Source organism: Nilaparvata lugens, chromosome 1, assembly GCF_014356525.2.
Source record: "Nilaparvata lugens isolate BPH chromosome 1, ASM1435652v1, whole genome shotgun sequence".
Lineage (NCBI taxonomy): Eukaryota > Metazoa > Arthropoda > Insecta > Hemiptera > Delphacidae > Nilaparvata > Nilaparvata lugens.
Window position 1 is genome coordinate 17,008,153 of NC_052504.1, and position 21,356 is coordinate 17,029,508.

Genomic DNA, 21,356 nt, shown 5'->3' on the forward strand with positions numbered 1-21,356 from the left:
TCCTCGTTCATCTTCCCATACTCCCATAATTTGGTAACTTACGTATTTATCGTAGAATTTTCGGAGTCATTATACTCTTCGGTCTGAGCTTCACTTCTGCCTCTGCCCCTGGAATTACAAAAAAAAACAAGATCAATAGGACTATTCATAGGTGGCAATGACGAATTTCCCATTCAAAAAATAGTGAAAATATATTATGGAAAATGCAGTAAAATTAGTGTAAGATAGGTCTGTCGATTAAACTATTCGTAATTGACAATTGACATTTTTTGAATGGGTGTTTTCCAAGTTCCCTGAGCTTTCATAGCATAGAATCGTGAAACTGTTCAATATTTCTAAAAACGTTGACATGTATAATTGTATATTCGACTGAGAATTGAAGCTTTATTACTCAAATTACAAATGGAGATATATTGATTGTTATGGTTCTTGATGAAGGAAATTATGGATGTGTATCAAATATTAGCTTACCTTTTGGAAGCCCAGTATTGAATTAACGCTGTTCCTCTTCGTTTAAGCGGTTTCGCGCTAAGTTTCAATCTGCGTCCACTTTTGTGTCTAAAGCGTCGGCGACTTTGATGAGGCTTCGGCGTTTCGTCCATTTTTTATGATAAATAATTTGGTCGCTTGCACTTCAACATTTTTATAACATTTCACGTAATTCGAAGTCAATAGGAATAGAATAGAAAAAGTATTATTCACTAACAAGGATTGTCTAGAATAAACAAGGCAAAACGTTTCTATAAATGAAAACCCATAATAACTTATCACAAATGACTGGATGAACTGTCACTGTCACGTTTCAACGAACTAATAAGTCACACATGGCATGGATATGGCAAAAGCTAGCTGGAATTGAGAGACAGAGAGAGTGTAACAGACTTCTCATCTATTCCCCTCCCATTCCCACTCTTTCTTGTGGTCATTCATTCAATTCATTCATTGATACACTGCTGCTGCTGGGCAGTCTTAGTATGTAAGTAGTAGGTGGTGGGGGTTACGTTTCAACAGTAAAGCTCTCTGGAGAATAACCCTCGAACTAGGTTGGCAATGTAACAGTTCATTTTTGGTTCAAATTTGCAATTTAACGACTCAGTTTATTGCAAAACTATTAGGAATTTGAACAAAATTCAAACGGATTTAGATTTGTTTTGTTATTCTAAAGGTCACTGTATTTTCAAATTCGTTTCTCGATGCTTCTTTTCCAAAATAGCAAATTCATGTTTAAATAGCTAAAATAAGAAAAACTTGAAGAAATAATGAAATTATGAAAAGCGTATGCTCTCTGTAAAAGCATATAGTTGAGTCCTACGAACTTTCAAGGAAATAGTTCAATCCATTCTTGAGGTATGAGTGTAAGCAATATGCTTACTTTTCAGCTTGTTAGGTGGGTGTGCAGTAGAATCTTAATTTCAAATTCCATGAAAATAGAAAGTTACCAACTCTTTTGAATAAGAAGATGAAATGCGGTTTATGCTCACGTAAATCTTCTTAATAATTGGCCATTAATAAGTTAAGGAGTATTGTTCCGGAATCAAGATGAATGGTATGGTTTCAGAGTGCAAATTCTAAGTTTCGCAGACTATATTGCAATAGTAGCACAAGACAAAGTAAGTCTAGAGAGAGCACTAAATACAGTACCTTGCATGACATTTTAAAAACTGAATGACAAGGGGATAAATAGAATTAGGGGATCAACAGAAGTGATGATCTGCTCCAAGGACTCTGAACTTGAATTAATAAAACTGGATAACAATGCCCTCAAGCAAGTGAAAAAATTAAGATACTTGGGTAGTGTCATTTCGAAAGATTAAAGGTTCAGAGATGATAAAACGTCGTATAAGAGAAGCAAAGGCTATATTTTAATCAGTAAGCGTCATGTCCTTTACTCAAATAGTCTCAAATTACTAATTAGGAAAATATTAATAAGAACCTCCTTCTGCAGTATTGCACTCTATGGCTCAGAAACTTGGACTATTGGTAAGGCAGAAGAAAGAGCACTAAATACCTTTGAAGTATGGTGTTGGAGACGGATGCCCATGTTGAAATTGATTGATAGAATTACTAATGAGAAAGTACCGTATTTCAAAGGGTTCAGGAAAAGCGATCTCTTTTGCGTATTCTAAAGGACAGTCGACATTCTTGGTTCGGCCATTAAATAATTGGACAAAGGGTTTGTGGGAAACCCCGGATATAATACGGTATATGAAGCAATTTATCAAAGATCTAGGGATCCAGAGCTACATCCAACTGATAAGTACAGCTCTAGACAGAAAACGATGGTCCACAAGCCCCTTAAGATTCCCCAAGGTAGAAGTTTTTGTTCAAGGCAACATTTTTTTCATTTTCTATTTATTTACTTTCTTGCGGGCTTCAGGCGATCGCCGACTAGCCGACCTGGCCAGTCCGGCGCTGCAATTGATCCACAGAAAAATCTGAAATTAGATTATTAGGAGTTTGAGCCAATAAATTGGATGAGGAAATACAATAAAATTTAAATTTATCTCTCTGCATATTTATCAGTGGTTCTCAATAAGTGTGTCCGCGAAAGCTCTGTAAGTTGTCCGCGAGAAGCTCGAAGTAAGAAAAGTCTGAAAATTGATGTTTAAAGCTTCATTTTTTTATATCATGTTTATAGGTACATACTCAAGTATAATCCGATCTCCTTCGAAAATGTTACACTAAAATCCGTTTCCATCGGTAAAAGATTCGTTTCAAATTTCCAAGGCAACAAGATAGGATTATAAAGTTTGGAATCTTTAAAATGGCGGATTTTCGCCACGTGATCGAGCTAGCCAATCAAAAGCGTTACAGTCAATGTTCATAATGTAGTTATACAGTTACTGTAGTCGGCCTATAATATTATACTTAACCACAACAACCATGTAGCTAAAGTAAAAAATAAAAACCAAACTGCATTGTATTTTATACAAGTATTGTATACTTGGTATAGTTGATTGTATAGGGGTATGTGTACTGTGTTCCTTGGTTAGTTTACAGTATACAGCGCCCAATTTCAAGTATTGATAGAGACATACGCAGGTGAATGATATTGGAATAAAAAGGTTTGCGCCTTCGGAGTTTCGACACGCAACCCTTCATGCAGCTACAGCTACCGCAGCAGACGAGTCCAACAGGTGGCGCTGCCAGGTAATGGTCAGCGAAACCACATCGTCATGGCAGTCAGACCAACAACAAAGACCCTCTCCACTCCTCACCAACACCTACTCCAACTCCAACGCCAACAACTCAGTCAAACGGCCAAGCCTAGTTCCTCGTTTGTTGTGCTAGACTGTAGAACTGTAGTGTAGTTGTAGTGTTGGAAGGAAGCTTCTAGCCGTTATGGCATCAACGTCCTTGCTACAATATCTTCTTCAGTGTTAGTGAAGTGCAACTATTATGATGAATCACAAGGATAAAGACGATTTAACAGGTGTGAAGGTTGTTATAGCTCCATCGATTGTGGACGCCCTATCGAAAACCAAACTTCACTGTTTACCACTCAGTTTACAAGTGACAACGACCGAGCTATGAAAGTGGGCGTGTTTCGTTAATGAAGTGCTTCGTGAGTAACAGTGTGCATTTACCTCCTCAAAAATTGATTAAATTTGAGAAGCCACGTTGAATGAGTGTAGCCTTAGCTTCCATGAAATGGAAACTGTCAGAATAAACTTGTGTTGACTCACGCTTCGATACGTCAGTGCCTGTGTCTTTATCAGTAGGAGTCCCCATATCCCATAATATTAACAACAGTGTACAGCGCGGGCAATACTGTCTCTTATCTGTTATCTAAGTAGTAAGTTATGATCTCATTTTAAACTCAATCTTTTCCAGTTTTTAACAAAATCAAAAGTTATCAGTGTCATATTAGTTAGGTTGGAGACTAGGTACTGAAGAAGTTTTCCTGTTATTTTGGGCTCACTGATCATTCTCTATTAATCCCTGCAGTACAACTCTTCTCCAGTTATTATGTTTGAGAAGCAAATCCAAGTTGGGCTACATAAATTTAATTACCGACCTAGGTAGGTACTGATACGATGGATAATTTTATGCGAATTTACTGACAATTTTTCAAAAATATCAAGTTACAATAAAGTAACTTACTGCTTTTGTAATATTATTTGAGAAAATAGTGCTTCTAAACCTTGAAACATAACGTGTGGAAATTTTTATTGGAAACCCCGAACATTCCCAAATATGCTCTCAGTTATAAATTGTAACTCATTGCGTAATTTAAGTACCATACATCTAGAGAAGATGAAAAACTCTGTTACATTTATGTACCGTACATGAGAAATAAGGTTGAAAGGGATCATTGACCCTGATGATAACATATTATTCCTCCAGTAATAGGTATACGGTATCGTACTGAATGCTTTGCTTTGACAGAACTTAAACTGTTGTACGGTAAGATCAAACTTCTCGCTAACAACTCGACGTTCGAGCGTTTCTCACAAAGATGAATAGCAACACGTGTATTCCCATCTCAAGATTCCCCACAAAGATAAAATGCTCTTTCCTGTTGTTTTGCATTTTATCCCTCTCAATAGACGCTCAATTTACAAATGACGAAGACCGTGTGATCAGAAACAATCCATTCGGTCCTCCTCCTTCACAACCTCCCAACTACAATGTGCCTATCAGACAGGACGGCTTCTACGATCCTCAAAATCCCACTTACAACTCTAACAACTATGGAGTTCCTGGTGATCCACGTTTCAGAGGATCTTTCACAAACAATGGCAACTTTCGCAACTATGGACAGCCTGGGTTAGGTGCTAGTGGTGCCTACATTCCACAAAATTACGATCCTACGAAACTGAACCAACTCAACCCAGGCCAAAATATACCACTTCCGGGATTGGAAAACCAGCAGGTAAGTTATTCACAAAGTCTGCAACTTCTCTTAACGGTATTTCAAATGTTATAAGAAATATGATCTTACATTAGACTTTTATATGGAAAAATATAGTCTTACTATATGCCTATTGACCGTTTTCACACTCACTGACACCCCGTCAGTGTGAAACTGATGTCGTTTTCACACTGACGGGGTGTCAGTGAGTGTGAAAAGGTTGTCAAGCGCTTCAATTGGGATCATGGTTACTATTTATTGGTTAGCCTGGACCCTAGAAGCTAAATCTAGCATAGATCTAGATCAATCGCTAGAGTGAAGTTGGAAGAGCAAAAAATTGTCAGTTCTGGATGTGGAATAAATAAAAATTCCACAGTTCCTGATAAGTTACCGTATAACAATAGTTTCATGAAAATAGTCGAAATATATGGATTTAAAAAAAATATCTTCCAAGTTCTAGCCTACTAAAAAAAGTATTTACGTCAAAAAGAAAGGAAAAATACTCATACAACCCCAATTAAATCATGAGAGCTCTAGGAAGAGACCCATTCTGGACCCAGAACTTATTTATGAGTTCTAATCGATATAACGTAATTTCCATACACCATTTTTTATGGCTATGTGAAACTCAGAGAAATTGAGATAATTCACGTTTTCACCAGAAGAACTTAGTATATTCTAGAGGTGAAAACTACAGTTCTGGCAGAGAAGATCACTCTGATTACAGAACTGCAGAGTTCCTATCCCTGTGATCAGGATGATTTCATCTACCTAGGAATGTGGTTTCCACCTCTCAAATATTTTAATTTAGTGCTCTTCTGGTCAAGACGTGAATTATCTCGATTTGTAAGATACAAATAGCCATAAAAAACTGTATGGAATTTATCGATTAGAACTCACCAGTACTGGGTACAGGATGATAGCCTCCTCTTCCTCGAACTCTTAGAATTAAGGTTTTGTAAGCATTTTTCCGTGTTTTCTGACGGAAATATATTTTTTCTAGAATAGCTTGGAATAACATTTTTTCTACATTCTCACTATTTAATTATAGTTTCATGGTACCACCATTCTTATAACTCATCAGGCAGTGTAGGACTATTGATTCTGCATCCAGAACTGTCAATTTTCGATCTACTTCTGGGAAATGATCTACCAACTTCACACTGACAGATCAATTTTCACTTATAAAATTATGATGCGACTGACACAATGATCACTACTTCTTGAAAACGATTGCATGAATTCAAACAATGCTTGGAATATAGGCTACCTAGGTAGCTTCTATACCTTGGTAGCTTCTTTGTAGCTTGGTTCTATGCTGCTCACAGACTTCCTTACGCGCGTTACTCAAAAGCCCAGTTTCCATCCTGGAAATTTGCAATATCAAAACAAAACGATGAGCTGCACTAGCTTGTTGAGCGAATTTTACAACGTTGTCTTCTATTGTTTCCATTTCGGCGCAAAGTGTATGAAAGTGGGTACGGTAATGACATTCTAAAGAATTTGAAAATCTATTATAGTTCAGTCACTAAGTAGTTCTGATTTTTCAATATATTATTTGGGTACATAAGAGAAGTCCAGAACTAATTTCTTCATGCAAAATTTCCTTGTGCTAGATACAGGTTGGCCCAAAAACCTAGAGAGCTCCGAATGATCTCATTTTACTCATAATTTAATAATCTAAAAAAAAGGCAAGAGCAAATTTTTATGTCCGATTACGAGATTTGGCAGAAATAGCTGAAAACTGGAAAATGAGCCGAAAATACGAGGTTTTTGGGCCAATCTGTATCTTGCACAAGGAAATTTTGCATGAAGAAATTGGTTCTGGACTTCTCTTATGTACCCAAATAATATATTAAAAAATCAGAACTATATATATTGCAAGCACACCCCCTTTTTGGGGGGTGAAACATGTTGTGAGAAAAATGTTTTTAAAATAGGGTAGGCCTACTTTTAGATTTTTATTTCTTGATACTTAAGAGTAGCCTTAACAAACAGGAAAAACAGTAGCATATAGGAGTATTTTTTTAAAAAGATGTCTGCTCTTCATGCATAATTTATCCACATAGATGATCCGTATTGACGTGAACCCGTGATGCAGAACGGAAACATATTCCATCTCTCTTTCAACACGCTCTGCTAGCATTCCACGAATACAGTTCCACTCAGAAAAAGCACATATTATTGTACGAATTCTTCCAAGCTCTCAAGAGTCTTCAAGAGCTGCTTTCCAGCTCGCAGGATTTCGGGGTTCAGTTAATAGATATAAGCTCGTATATGTTGAGCAACTGCATGGAAAATATTTCTCAAGTTGCACAAACCGAAAGTCACTATGATAACATGATTTCTATTTCTTTCCAGTTTTTTTGGGATCGTTGTTTCCAATTTGGGTTTAGATTCTAACAAATTATAAAATTAGCCTGTAGCCTACTCAGAAAATATTCTTAAATGGAACAGTTTCAGGTTTTCTTATTGAAATCATGGCCAGAAAAACCTATTAAGTAAAATTAAAATATAACTATATTTTGGACTCAAAATTGGACCAAACTTATGAAGTGATAAACATAATCTATTTTTGGACAATTTCTATCCAAATTTGGGAAAGGGACAGTTTTGAGCTTTAAGCCTGTTGTTCCTTTCCCAATAATTCATAATTCAGATTAATATTGTATCTATCAATGTATAAATAAATAAATAACTAACTAACGTATCTGAAGGTTCCAGGAAAAATAAATAAAACATTTTCATTTTTAAAAACTTGTTCATTAAGTATTTACGAGAGTTTCCAGAATAAAGTGCATAATTTATAACACGATTTTTTCCATTCAGATTTCCATAAATTGTCCAAAAGAAGTTTGTAGATTTTAAATCTTTAATGAAGATTAATGAATGAAAAAGTAGAGAAAATAAAAAGTTGTTTCAACTGTAATGAATATCGTATGGTACTCTTGAAATATTAAAAATAAAATTAATAAATCAAAAATGAGGTATCTACATTATGATACAGAGAATATTTTTCGCCATCATCCTATAACTCAACACTCAGCTCTGTAGCTCATCATTATCTACAACCTTTTTTAATGTTATTCCAATTCTAATGGATTAAAATTACAAATCATTTCACACTAATATTACAGTAACCCTTCTAAGATATTGTTTCTGCAAACTTATTTTTTAAAAAGTACTATTCTCAATCTGTTATTTCTTTTTCATATTTTCCGCGGGATAATAATTGATCAGTGTATTTGCATCTAGCGAATTAGACCTTAAAAACTTTTCAGGAAAGAGCAAATCTGGAAATAGAATGACTGAAAGGAACCAGAATTTCATTTGAAAACCACCAATGAATTGATAGAAAACAAGAAAATGTTGGCTCTCTTCTGTTTGAGAACTCTGAATCCGACAGCTGGGCTTTTTGTTTTTTCAGGATTGGCACTTAGTACTTTCAAAACTACTGCGCAGTAGAAAAAACTCGAGGTGGTAGGATAGGATGGAAACAGCTCGGTTGATCCTTCCATTACTTTCTTGAAGCAAACCATTTTCTTCACCTTTGTTCTGAGCACACACGTTTTTCTAGTTCAATTTCTTACAGCTTCAGATAACTCCGATTAGGGTACCCTTCTAGCTAAAATGGTCCATTGTAAATTAAATATTAAAATTATGTTTATGCTTGAGATTTAATAGAGTAATCTAACCATACCATCAGTAGAAAGTAATTAATTTATTTATTTACAATGCAAATGACACTAATGTAATAACATTGGTTGATAAAATAATAAGGTAAGGTAGTCCTTGTGCTATTTTTCTTCCAAATTTATAGGTGACAAAGTCCAAGATAAGTTTAGAGTTTAACGTGAAGATTTTTACAACATTTTAGTCCAAAATAAACATGAAAACCAAATTTTAGATTTTGATGGCTTGAATTAATAAATTGGTTAGAAATATTCCACTTGTAACGAATAATATTGGGCTATTTTTTGTTTAAGTTTTTATATTTTTCAAGTGAAAAAGGCTTGACCTTAGTTCAACAGAGATTAATCTGAATTTGGGAGAGGAATAATAAAGAGTTCGTCTGTTTTTCCTCTTCCAATACTATTTCAATGATATAAGTGATTTTGTACAAAAGGATAAATAAAATTTTGGTTAGTTAAAGTCCTAAAAACATGATCCTTTTATAATTTCAATTCAATTTATTAATTTATTCAATCATTCACACACAAGATACAAATATATAAATGAATACATGCAAAACATTTACAACAATCATAACGTGCAACCAAATCAAGAACTGTGGTGCAAAAAAAAGGGGAAGGGGGAGAATTGAACGATTCCCAACTATGGTTATCCTAGTACTATGTAAACCTTCAATCCTTGAGAGGGTAAAAAAGGTATCAAGGAAAGTGAATAGAAGTTAGGTATGAAAGGATGTGATGCAGGAAGGTAAGAGATAATTGTTCTGGTTGTGAAAATTCTTGTGCGTTGATATTTGTGGAGCATATCACCTCCAACTTTGAGTTTTAATCCCTATAATTTCAATTATAGTGTGTTGATAGGGGCATCACCTATATCTACAAATGTTTAACTTTGAATAGTCTAGACTTGAAAGGATGCCTGAATTTCTAATGGTCTAGACCCTACACCTTTCCTAATTGCATTTGAGAAAGTATCAATAATTCATTTTGTGAAGATTGGATTTGAGAATAGTAGGTAATTTGTAATTGACAAAACATGAGCAAATTATATGAAAATTATACTTAGTTTTATTTTTCTGAGGGTGATACCCAAATGAGTTCCAGACTTGTGTGTAAGAGCTGAAGAAATGGAAAGGATGATGATAATGATGAAAGGACTTATTGCTTCACGCGGTTTAACACAAGAAGCGATTTCAAACTCACCAATAATAATAATAATAATAATAATAATAATATTTTATTATTTTCATTTAGTATTACACGATTCAAGAGATCGATCGAAGTGTCAGCGGGAGGGTATCAGTTCGTTAAGCCATCAAGTACCTATTTTGATGGGTTCTGAGATAAGGTTTTGAGATACTGAAACAACGGGTTGAGACGTTCATACATCAAGTCTCACAGCATCAAATTTTCGTTGGATACTGATATCAGAGACAAACGAATAAACGAATATCCAGTATTCTGTTCTCTCTGCAGATACACTGTTACACACTAGCAGAGAAAACTTATACAAAGATTGTTTTTATTCTATAAGGGATTAGTGAAAATTTGTTGGTCCAATTCCTAAGCGACGACTTACGGCTCTAGCCGCGCAGTTAATTTCACATCGCTCGAAATACGTCTTTTGAAAGACGTAACCGACCTATCTTCTGATATTATTCAATTTGTCCATACCAGCGTAGCGTAGATTCAACATTAGAAGATACGACGGCTACGTCTTTGAAGATCTATTCCAAGCTACGCTACGGAGGTGTGAAATAGGCTTCAGACTGATGTAGTCGACATATTATGTAGACTACAATAATAGGCCATATTCATAGATAAAATATAGCTTTAGAAGAAGTCCCATGGTATAGGTAGTTGATGCTCCAAATTTTAAGCGATTTTTGTTAGATCAAGTGATTACAGTCGTTTATCCTATTGTCTATTATTACTATTTTGGCCGGATGATAGTGTAAAGCCCCGCAGACACACATCGATTTTTGTTCGTATTCGTACGGTATTTTTCCGTCCTTATAAATTCCATTGGATTTAACAGATGATTTCAAACAGATGATGTATGTAAAGCTCCGTTTAAACTGATAGAATTCATAAGGACGGCAAAATATCGTAAAAACAAAAATCGATATGTGTGTGTGCGGGGCTTGAGACTATCAGCGTCACATATCTTCACAAAAAAGAAGTACTAGGACTATAAGCTTGAGTTAACATTGAAAATTGGAACACAGACGCCCTATACCATGGAATATCTTCTTGTGCTATCTTTTTTCTATGATATTTTGTACGAAGATAAGTTAGCTCATATATATGTATTACTCCAGTAATTAGGTACTGAGCGCAATATGAAGTAACTTATTATCAGTTATTACTCTGTCCAATATTCAACACACTTTGTAACTATTTAAAAATAATAAACTTTGTTTTTTTGTTTCGTAACTTTCAACTTTATTCCAACCAGAATAATTTTTCAATGTTGCTTCTCCTTCAATTTTTAAAAAACACCTCAAAAATTGGTTATTTGAGGTCGACGAGGAGTTTGCAGTCTCGCTTATCGTCGCCGTGGGAGGTCGGCCCCGTTGGCTTGGTTGATTTGCGCTCCTCATCTCTCTTCGACTGGTGCTCGGAACATGCTATATAAAAAAATATATAAGCTTATATACTCTATATGGTTTTTCATTTAGTTTTATGCTCTTCAAACTTCAAAGAATTCGATTTTTGGTTCACTGCTTCTTTATAATCTCTGCATGTTCTATCAATCTTATCTTTTTCTTTTCTTAGCCTTTTCTCCAATTAATACTCAAGATTTAAAAGCTTCATTTCTTTTTAATTTTTTTTATCACACTCTTAATATAAACTCAACTCTAGCTTACGCACAGGCAATATGTTGCCTATGTAAGTTTTTCCCTTTATTATTTGAGTACAGTAACTTATTAATATTCATAAATCTAACATCAGTTCAAGTTCTATATTATTAAGTCAAATTGAGTCAAGGGTTTGTTTTATTTTCATATAATTGAGTTCAAATTAATAATGTATGATTTTTAAATACTGATATTTTTGTTGTACTTTTGGAGGAAATAAATTGGATTTGATTTGATTTATTTGAAGAGTATAAACTTTTACTTTGTTGATTTGGTTGTAGTTCCGACTTCCGGACGGCGTGCGCCTGCCGGGTGTGCTGGGCGGGTGGCGACCCGACCTGCAGGGCAAGCAGCGGCCAGACTCACTGCTGCTCGACAAGGATGTCTACGTCAAAACCCCCGTCGGCCAGGTGCAGGGCTTCAAGGTCTACCTGTACGACGACCCCAACCCCAGGTCGTCCTACCGGCCGGGTCGCACCCCTGTCGACCGCATCATGGGCAACGTATCTGTCTTTCTCGGCATTCCCTATGCGCTGCCTCCGCTGCCAAAGATCGCTCGTTTCAAGGTGGGTACTATCAGTATTAGTACCGTATTGAAGTTGAAAATTAAAGAAGAAAATAAAAAGAAAATTAGATAAAATTAAAAAAATAATTAATCATCAAAAAGGAAAATACTTAACACATATCACATTTTGATAGACAATAATATTTTGAATATGGTACAAAAACAAATTGTGTAATAATACTGTGAAAACAATACTTTAGATTGGAATAGAAAGAAAAATAAAAATCTCAGTACCCTTTTTGAATTATTTTATGACAACATGTTTCAACATTGATGTCATTTTCAAGTAATAAAATAATTTGAAAATGGCATCAATGTTGAAACGTGTTGTGATAAAATAATTCAAATAGGGTACTGAGATTCTTATTTTTCTTTCTATTTATTTATATTACAAGTAGCCCTATACAGAAAAGAGATTTAGATTGGAATTTAGAAAAATACTAACATTAGGTACAAATACTAATATTAGGTACTGTACAAATATTAACATTTACAGCATTCAATTGTGATTTTCGTTTAATAATAATTTTTCATTAATTAGCATTTGAACAAATGCAACTTCCAAATTTTTCCCATCTGTATTTTTATTTTATTTTATTCATTCATTCTATTTTAGTATTACAAAAAAGTACAGATTCGGAAAGAAAATTAAAAAGAAAACATACAAGGTATAATCTTGTACTATTTTTTCTCTCAAATGTAGATCACATTTGAAAGTCCGAGAGAGGGTTATGTCTTTTAGGTTTCCACTTTCAAAATTTTCAGTCCATAATTTAAACCAGATACAATAAGAACCATACAATATTATAAATAGATTACTATATTCGAGATTTTCATATAGCCTAATTTGAAATGTATATGCATTTTTTCTATACGCTGCAATTAATATTGAAACACGAGTTTACGGTACTTTTTCTCCAGCTGAACGTATAAGTTTAATTTAATATTGGTACAAATTATCTATATATATAAAAGCGAAATGGCACTCACTCACTGACTGACTGACTGACTGACTCACTCACTCACTCACTCACTCACTCACTCACTCACTCACTCACTCGCATAACTAAAAATCTACCGGACCAAAAACGTTCAAATTTGGTAGGTATGTTCAGTTGGTCCTTTAGAGGCGCATCTATATATATATATAAAAGCGAAATGGCACTCACTCACTGACTGACTGACTTACTCACTCACTCACTCACTCACTCACTCACTCGCATAACTAAAAATCTACCGGACCAAAAACGTTCAAATTTGGTAGGTATGTTCAGTTGGCCCTTTAGAGGCGCACTAAGAAATCTTTCGGCAATATTTTAACTCTAAGGGTTGTTTTTAAGGGTTTAAAGTTCGTCTTTTAGCATGTATATTCTTCTTCTCCCAATCTCTTAATTAGAATTGAAATTTCCATATCATATGTTACTATAGAACTATAATCTAGATAGAGTACCTCTTCGAAACAGTTGTTAACTGGCAACTAAATTAATAATTTTGTCAGGTTGGCATTAAGTTGAGTTGACTTTGTTAGCTTGGCACCAAGTTGAAGATTTAAATGCATTTATCGCGGAAAAATTGATTGGGCACTGCTACTTTAATCCTGGGAATATTATATTTCTAGCCGTCAGGCTCGCTTCGCGCACAATATCCGTTTAGCCAGACGTTTAGTCTGGACCCCCGACTGGATTGTCCTAACATATGATAAAAATGCTCAGATGAAAAATGCAGGCGAGCGAAGCGAGGATCTTGGACGATCCAGTCGGGGGTCCAGGGGGCGGAGCCCCCTGGCTAGACGGATATGGCAAGCGAAGCGAACCTGACGGCTAGTAAGCTATAAAACTTTTTTCAAAAGTAATATCACTACTACATTATTATATCAATGGTCTACAATGATAAAAATTAGATAAACAACACAAAATATTGAATAGTAAAAACTTATGAATTTTACCTGTAATTCAAAGATTGATAATGAAATCATCTAAGATGGTTTTGAATGAAAAATAAATAGTGAGTTTGAAGAATAATAAACAATTAGTATCAGAAAAGTTAGCTCATACTCTGTTCTGTGGAAGGAAAGAGTGGTGTAGACCAATATTGTATTTTGTACTGATTGAGACTTCAAATAAGAGCGGGAGAAATACGAGAGTTAGATCAGAAGAAGCGATTATTCTTCTAAAACTATAGTGCAGTAAGCTCATACTCAGTTAAATAGGTTATCTCACTGAGCGCTTCAGCGTACCGTTTCCTGATTATGCAGCGCATTTCCTCCAGTGCTCGCTGCTCTTGTTTTCTGGCCTGGCTGTGAATAACGCGATACTCATTTCATATATTTTATTCATATGGATCGATTCACAGTAGTGATGAATATACAATGCTAAAATTATTAAAATACTTTGCATAGGAGTAGATGAATATCATGTTTCATGTGAAGTTAAGTGCTATAGTGATGATGGCGAGGCCTCAATGATGTTCTTTCCTGGTCTGTAATTTCATACCCATTACGGAAAACATTGAGTTAATAATTCTACTTGCAATTTAAATGTAATTGTGACAAGATGCATTATTATGCCAGCATAGTATGGATTCCTGTTGTCCTGTTGTAGAACTTGAAAGTTCTGCTACAATATAATTTTAGTTTTTGTTGTAGCCTATTCGATGATGTGCTTATTTAACAAATTTTATAGATTTGTAAAACTATTGCTAATTTCCAAATGCTGTTAATTTCCAAACAGAAAATTTCATAATCTTGTTTTGAAAATGATTCAAATTGATTGAACAAAAATGTTGGGTACAATACCTACTGCTAATTATCCAACTTTTGTTATAAACTGACATTATGTTATCATAATATGAACAACTAGAAATGTTTTTATGTTGAGAAAATTCAAGAAAAGGACCGTTCGTTATTATAGAAACAAATCCCAATCAATAATATGCGATTAACCATTGTTTGTACTTTAATTGAATTTTTTATTAAAAATTCATTAATGATAATAATTTCAAATTAATGTTTATCTCCATCAAAACCAGTGAGAAACTAAAATACGATGTCTATAATAAAGATTATAAAATTGGATACAAAAATTTCACTTTAGCAGGAATCATAGAATAAACAATCTAGATTGATTATTTTAGATAGATTGTTTATTCTATCCAGGTATGTACTGTAATAGTATTTATCAAGTAAGATCATTCAATCTTCTATGGATAATTCTAGCCTTTAATGCATTATCAAACCATTTTTCATCTAATTATTTATTTCGTTTTGACATTAGGGCAAGCTCATTTGAAATTCGAACTGTGGGGATGATAAATGAAACTATACTCCGTTTAAATTAACTTCGGAATTGGGATGGACATGTGCAGTAGAGAAGGCAGACAGCGGCAGGGATACAACGGTGGCTATGTTGCCGTTGTGTACCGGCCAGCATTCTCTAATTTCCAGTGAGTATTCAAGCGCTCATGTTAAACTCAGGAAGTTTCCTCTCTGCAATCACAGACTCGACTGACTCTATTCGACAAATTGACAACTATGCTTCCACCTATGACTCAATCCATCACTGCAATTGGTTGATCTCCCTCCATTTCTCTGCGCCGCATATTCCTCCAAGTCTGATGAAGATTTGCACGGAGTATAGTTAAATAGCATTAGACTGTGCTACCATAATCACGCATTCTCCTTTATAAATTTTTAATTTCTATCAGTTATACTCAAACAATAACTTTCTTCAAACAGAATTCGACCGGATTCGAGAACTCCATCCTTTATGATTCTGCTTTTGATGGATTCTACATTGTAGTACAACAGGAGGACATAGTATAATTAGGAAGATGACTGATGTTGACGGACAAAGCGTGCACAATAGAACGCAAAGCACGTTGATTATGCTCTGTTTGATTCCGTTTGTCCCCAATGATCATTCCTATCCATACATTGAATAACGAACTGGTGTAATGGTGTACTGGTGTAATCACGCTTCACCGGTCCACTTAACTTGGAATTTCACTCAGAAGCACTATTATCAAAACAGCTATTACTCCGGTTCCCAATAATTGAATGCCAGAGCATGTCGAGGGGCTAATTTGCAAACTAGTAATGGTTCATTATAATATTCAATCAACATCAGTAAAATTATTCTAAATATGTTTCAGCATACATGAGGAATATATTATTATCCCTCCATCAATCTAGTAGTAATATATTAATATCTAGTCTACTGTATAACTGTAATAATTTTGTGATATTTGCTCTTATATGTAGGTACCTTACGATTTCCATGTAATTGTTGAAATGCTCATGACAATAAAGAATGAAAAACAAAATGATATTCAACTTCGGAGTATTCAACAGAGTATTGCTGTTAGAGTACCTTGTTGAAATATGAAATTAAACAATGATTATATTTGAGTAGATATAAGGATCAATGATAATGAACATTTGAGAATTTATATGATTCTTTTGACTTGTATACGGTACCGTGGAAAACATATTATTTGAAAAAGATCTTTATTATTTTGAATACTCTATTATGTATCAAATACATTTTATCATCAACTACTATAGTTAGGTCCAAGTTATAATGGCAGTGGAGAAAGATAGGAGAACATCGTTGCCGATTTTCTGTCTTGTCAATGCCTTCTGTAGATGGTAGCTGATACAGGTTTATTGATTTTTTAAAAGATTTTATTAAGATCTAATATTAACTGTTCATTCTCGTTTAAAATGATCAATTACATTTTATAAGGCATTAAATTATATTTTTCAATAATTTCATAATGAAGGAAATATTTTGTTAATCAATTATTAACTCTACATTGTTAAAAGACGATGAAAAGGGTTTACAAGAAGCTAGTTTAAAAACTTGAAGGTTTCTGTAGTTAACTAGAAGGTTTAGTTAAATTCAATTGAATCGAATCGAAGAGAAAAATATATTAAGTTTATTTAGGTCTAAAATAAATTATTATCAGTAGAAAACTGAATTCCAGGATGCGGATCAGCTAAGAAGTAACTTATTTCTAATACAGGAAAGAGTTGAAAATTTTTGAATAATTGAATTTCTATATTCAATATCGACATCCAAACTAAAAAAAAATGGATAGTGATGTCAAGAAGAGTACAAACAGGAAAGTGTAGGTCTTATTAGACCAATTGACCTTTCACCAGTAACTCAACATCCAATGTACTCTATTTAACCAATTAACCAGCAATTCTACTTCTGGTGTTGAGAAATTCGTGCATTGTGCTCAAAGTGACTAACCCATTTCTTTCATTCATTCATTTTACTGGAAGCTCATTTGTCAATTGTCTACGGAAGGATGTCAAACCAACTTTTAAATTCTCCTCAAACTGTGCATCTGTGTCGAGATAAGTTTATCGCAAAAAACTATGAGTCAAACTTCTGATATACCGGTGCCTTAACTTTCAGGCTGCTTTTTTTGTTACACATATATCTCTAGAAGGAAACAATGTAATTCAATTTGTTATAGACTCTTTCCTAACCATCTCAACAGAACAACAATCTCATTAAAACTTCCCTCGCAATCTATCGTTTCGTTTGTTAGCTTCTGTGGGAAGAATCTATACCAACTGGTAAAAGTTGCCTTTGAATGATATTTTTATCATTGATTCAACATCATTTGATACCAGCTATACGGGTATGTTGGAAGTAATTGACATTTTTTAAACATAAAATACTTGTCACTTCCAACTAAACAGAGAAAAACTAATCAACAAATAAATGCGCTACTAGTCAATAATACAAGTCAAATAATCAATTTATAGAAATATTAAAAAAAATAATTTGTCAATAAAGAAAAAATATAGGATGAGTGATAGAGAGTTCTTGAAAGACCTAACTCTGCCAAATAAAGAATATTTTCATTTAAAATAATTCGTCACATTAGAAGTGAGCAATTAATGTATTTGCTGAACGAATTTATGAAATACCATGTACGTTATGTATTTTATTTTCATCTGTATGACCTAACTAAACTAATGAAACTATATAAACATACTTTTTCTATGTTTTTCACATTTTATCTATCGATCACATACTACTAAAAACTACATTTTAGTCCACTCGACTTTACTCACAAATTTACTTGCTTTTGAATATCAACGTACTGTTTTCTGTTATCCGCTATCCCGTATCTACTAAACCACTATTGTTTGGCTTTCACTCAATCCATTGCTGGGCTTATCTCATATTGTAAGTGAATTTTTGGTTCGAATTGTAAGTTTTTATTTTAGAAAACCTATTTGATTTGATTCAATTGTGTTGTACTTGCAGCCTCCCAGACCTCACCCGGGTTGGCAACAGCTGCAGGCGGTTGACTTTGGCCCGGCCTGTCCGCAACCCAACGACTACACGGGAGCCACCAAAGGCATCCGCGATGTGCACGAAGACTGCTTGTATCTCAACATTTATTCTCCCAATGTAAGTAGCCTACTGTAATTGAGTTCATATAGAAGGATAGGTACACTTCACTAATATGGGCTACTTTTGTACAAATCAATAAAAACAATATAAAAACGTGTAGGCTACCCTTTATTATTAAAAACTAAATATAGTTGAAATATTTTAAAGTTTTCAATAATAAAGGGTACTACAAGTTTTTAGATTGTTTTTATCAAGAAGGATGTGAGTTTATCAACTTTACTAAATAAACTATAGTCTAATAATAATAATAATAATATTCGTATTGCTTTTATCGGTGGGGAGTTCCTGATGGAAGTTCCACCTCGCCTGGATAAATCATTTGAGCCGTCAATGGGCCTTACGACTGTCATACTTCAGCCGGGACCGACAATAGTCTGTGCAAACCTTAGTTTGTAGCATTGCTTTTATGGATTACAGTGTTGCCAGATTTCACAGAATCCAAAGAGTACGGTGCAAACCTTAGTTTGTAGCATTGCTTTTATTAAGTATAATGCTGCCAGATTTCACAGAATCCAAAGAACCTGTGAGCTAATTGTGCGAGAGAAAGAACGGAAAAGAGAGCGTATACCTTTTTGTTAGAATCAGCCTAAAAACGGCAACCGTAGTGTGCTCCTGTTATATTTGAATAACATTGAAATACAAACTAAGGTTTGCACGGACTATAGTTGAGATTACGAGGAATAAGACGATTTTTATAGGGTTTCTTTTGATTGCCAACCGATTCCAAAATGCAATAGAAGAATCATGTTAATAATAAAAATTCTTAATAGAAAAATATATCATTTTTTTAATTTAGGAACTTTGTTATTTAATTAGCTTTAAATTCAATTCAATTCAATTCAATTTATTAATGTCAACAAAAAATTAATATACAATTCATACTTACAAACATAAAATACAAATTCTTTATAAAATAATGAATATTTACATAAAATATCATATTCAAAAAAATATTGTTGCATCCCTCTTTAAGCAAAGCTTGTGATGAGGGATGGTGTATCTCTAGAATGTTGGATAGCATAAGATACTAATATATATCGTAATATTAATAACATAGCCTAATTAGATTTTAAAATTTTACATTACAATATCAAGAAAAAAAAGAAAATTCCATTCTCTTATGCTATTTTCATACAAATGTTGCTCTTGTAATCAGTATAGGCCTAATTGAGATTCAACTATATGTTCTACATCAAAGATAAAGATCACCAATATTTAAAAATAAAACAACAAATTCTCTTCTGCTCTGTTATACTAAGTAAGATATGTATTCTAAGAATAGAATTGAGATTTACAAACAGATTTGAGAAATAAATCAAAATTAGTCTTCATTTTGTCTCCCTAATAAGTAGTGTCGAAGATACTGTCTAAAAGTTTTGAAAGTGAAAGAATAATAACAAATTGGTATACATTGGGATGCTCCAGAAACTTCAAGCAACAGACGGTTTAAAAGTCTAGGACCATAATACGCTGCATGAGCACTGGCAGCCGCTGTTCTACAAGGTGGTTCTAGCAAAAATCTCTCAGATTGTCTACGAGTAACATAGCCGCCATGAGGGGCTATAGGGAATCTATTGGGCCACGAATAGACAAAACTAGCTAGGTCAAGATCATACAAGTGCTCAATACTGAGAACATTAAATTCTTTATAGAGCAAATTTGTTGGATATCTAACCGGTTTTTTCAAGCATATTTTAATAATTTTCTTATACAATACTATAAGAGGCTTAAGAACGGTAACACCACAACCACCCCAGCCAATTATACCATATCGCACAACTGACTGCACAAGCGCAAAGAAAACCATTTTAATTTGCTCAACTGTAAAAATATTTCTCATTTGAACAAACTTATACAGCGTCTTCCTCAACCTAGAACATAAATATGAAATATGGTCTCTCCATTTCAAATGCTTATCAATGATTATTCTCAAGTATTTGGTGCTGTTCTTAAATATTATTATAGGACATAGACAACTATTATCATCGCATCCAGTTTCATGAAAAGCCAAACTCCCCTGGTTATCTGGCTGACCTGCTGAGGTCAAAGAAAATGACACTGCAGTAGTTTTTGCTATATTTAAACTAACTAAGTTGAAATCTAACCAGTTTTTTATAACTTTCAAACCCTCATTAGCTCTACAAAAAACATCTTCCCATTTTGATGCACAGAAAATAGCAACAGTGTCATCAGCAAAAGAAAACAAAGAACAGCTCTCAAGCTCTATCTTGAGTAAGTCATTAATGTAAATAAAAAATAATATTGGACCCAGAACAGTTCCCTGTGGCACACCCATCGTAATTTCTAATTCTGAGCTCATTATACCATTAACACCAACCACCTGTGATCTACAACTGAGATAGCTTTTGAAGAAACCCAAAGCAACACCTCTAATTCCAATACCTTCTAACTTTCTAAATAAAATATTGTGGTCCACTGTATCAAAAGCCTTCTGGAGATCTAAAAACACAGCTATACATTTTTCTTCCCTGTCCAGTGTTTCAATAATTCTCTTAGTAACATTATATACAGCATCAGAAGTACTTACACCCTTACGAAAACCAAATTGGCAATTAGATAAAATTTCATATTTTTCCAAGAATTCGACCAAACGAGTCTTAACACATTTCTCAATCACCTTTGACAAACATGAAAGCAGAGAAATTGGGCGATAGTTCCCTGGATCACTTTTGTTACCATTCTTATGCAAAGGAATAACAGTGGCCTTTTTCAACTCGTCGGGGAAAACACCATTCAAAAAGCATAAATTTATTACATGAGCCAGAGGAACTGAAATTATGCGAGAATTTGAACTCAGACATTTAGAAAAAATTCCATCAAATCCTGGTGCTACCCCTTTCTTCAAGTTTTTAATACACATATCAATTTCCTCTGCTATGACAGGAAAAAAGAAAAACGAATTACAAAACAATCTATTAGTTTTTT

General features: G+C 34.0%; 1 protein-coding gene across 2 annotated transcripts in view; it reads left to right on the plus strand.

Annotated features, from left to right (window-relative positions):
• Positions 1 to 3,243: 3,243 nt before the first annotated feature.
• Positions 3,244 to 21,356, plus strand: part of LOC111052154 (neuroligin-2) — a 44,347-nt gene continuing 26,234 nt past the window's right edge. For both annotated transcript variants that reach the window (XM_039432298.1, XM_039432292.1), the window contains exons 1-3: positions 3,244 to 4,876; positions 11,690 to 11,974; positions 18,261 to 18,407. In XM_039432298.1, coding sequence (XP_039288232.1) covers positions 4,460 to 4,876; positions 11,690 to 11,974; positions 18,261 to 18,407 — 849 coding nt within the window. In that variant the 5' untranslated portion in view covers positions 3,244 to 4,459. The remainder of the gene's footprint in view (positions 4,877 to 11,689; positions 11,975 to 18,260; positions 18,408 to 21,356) is intronic.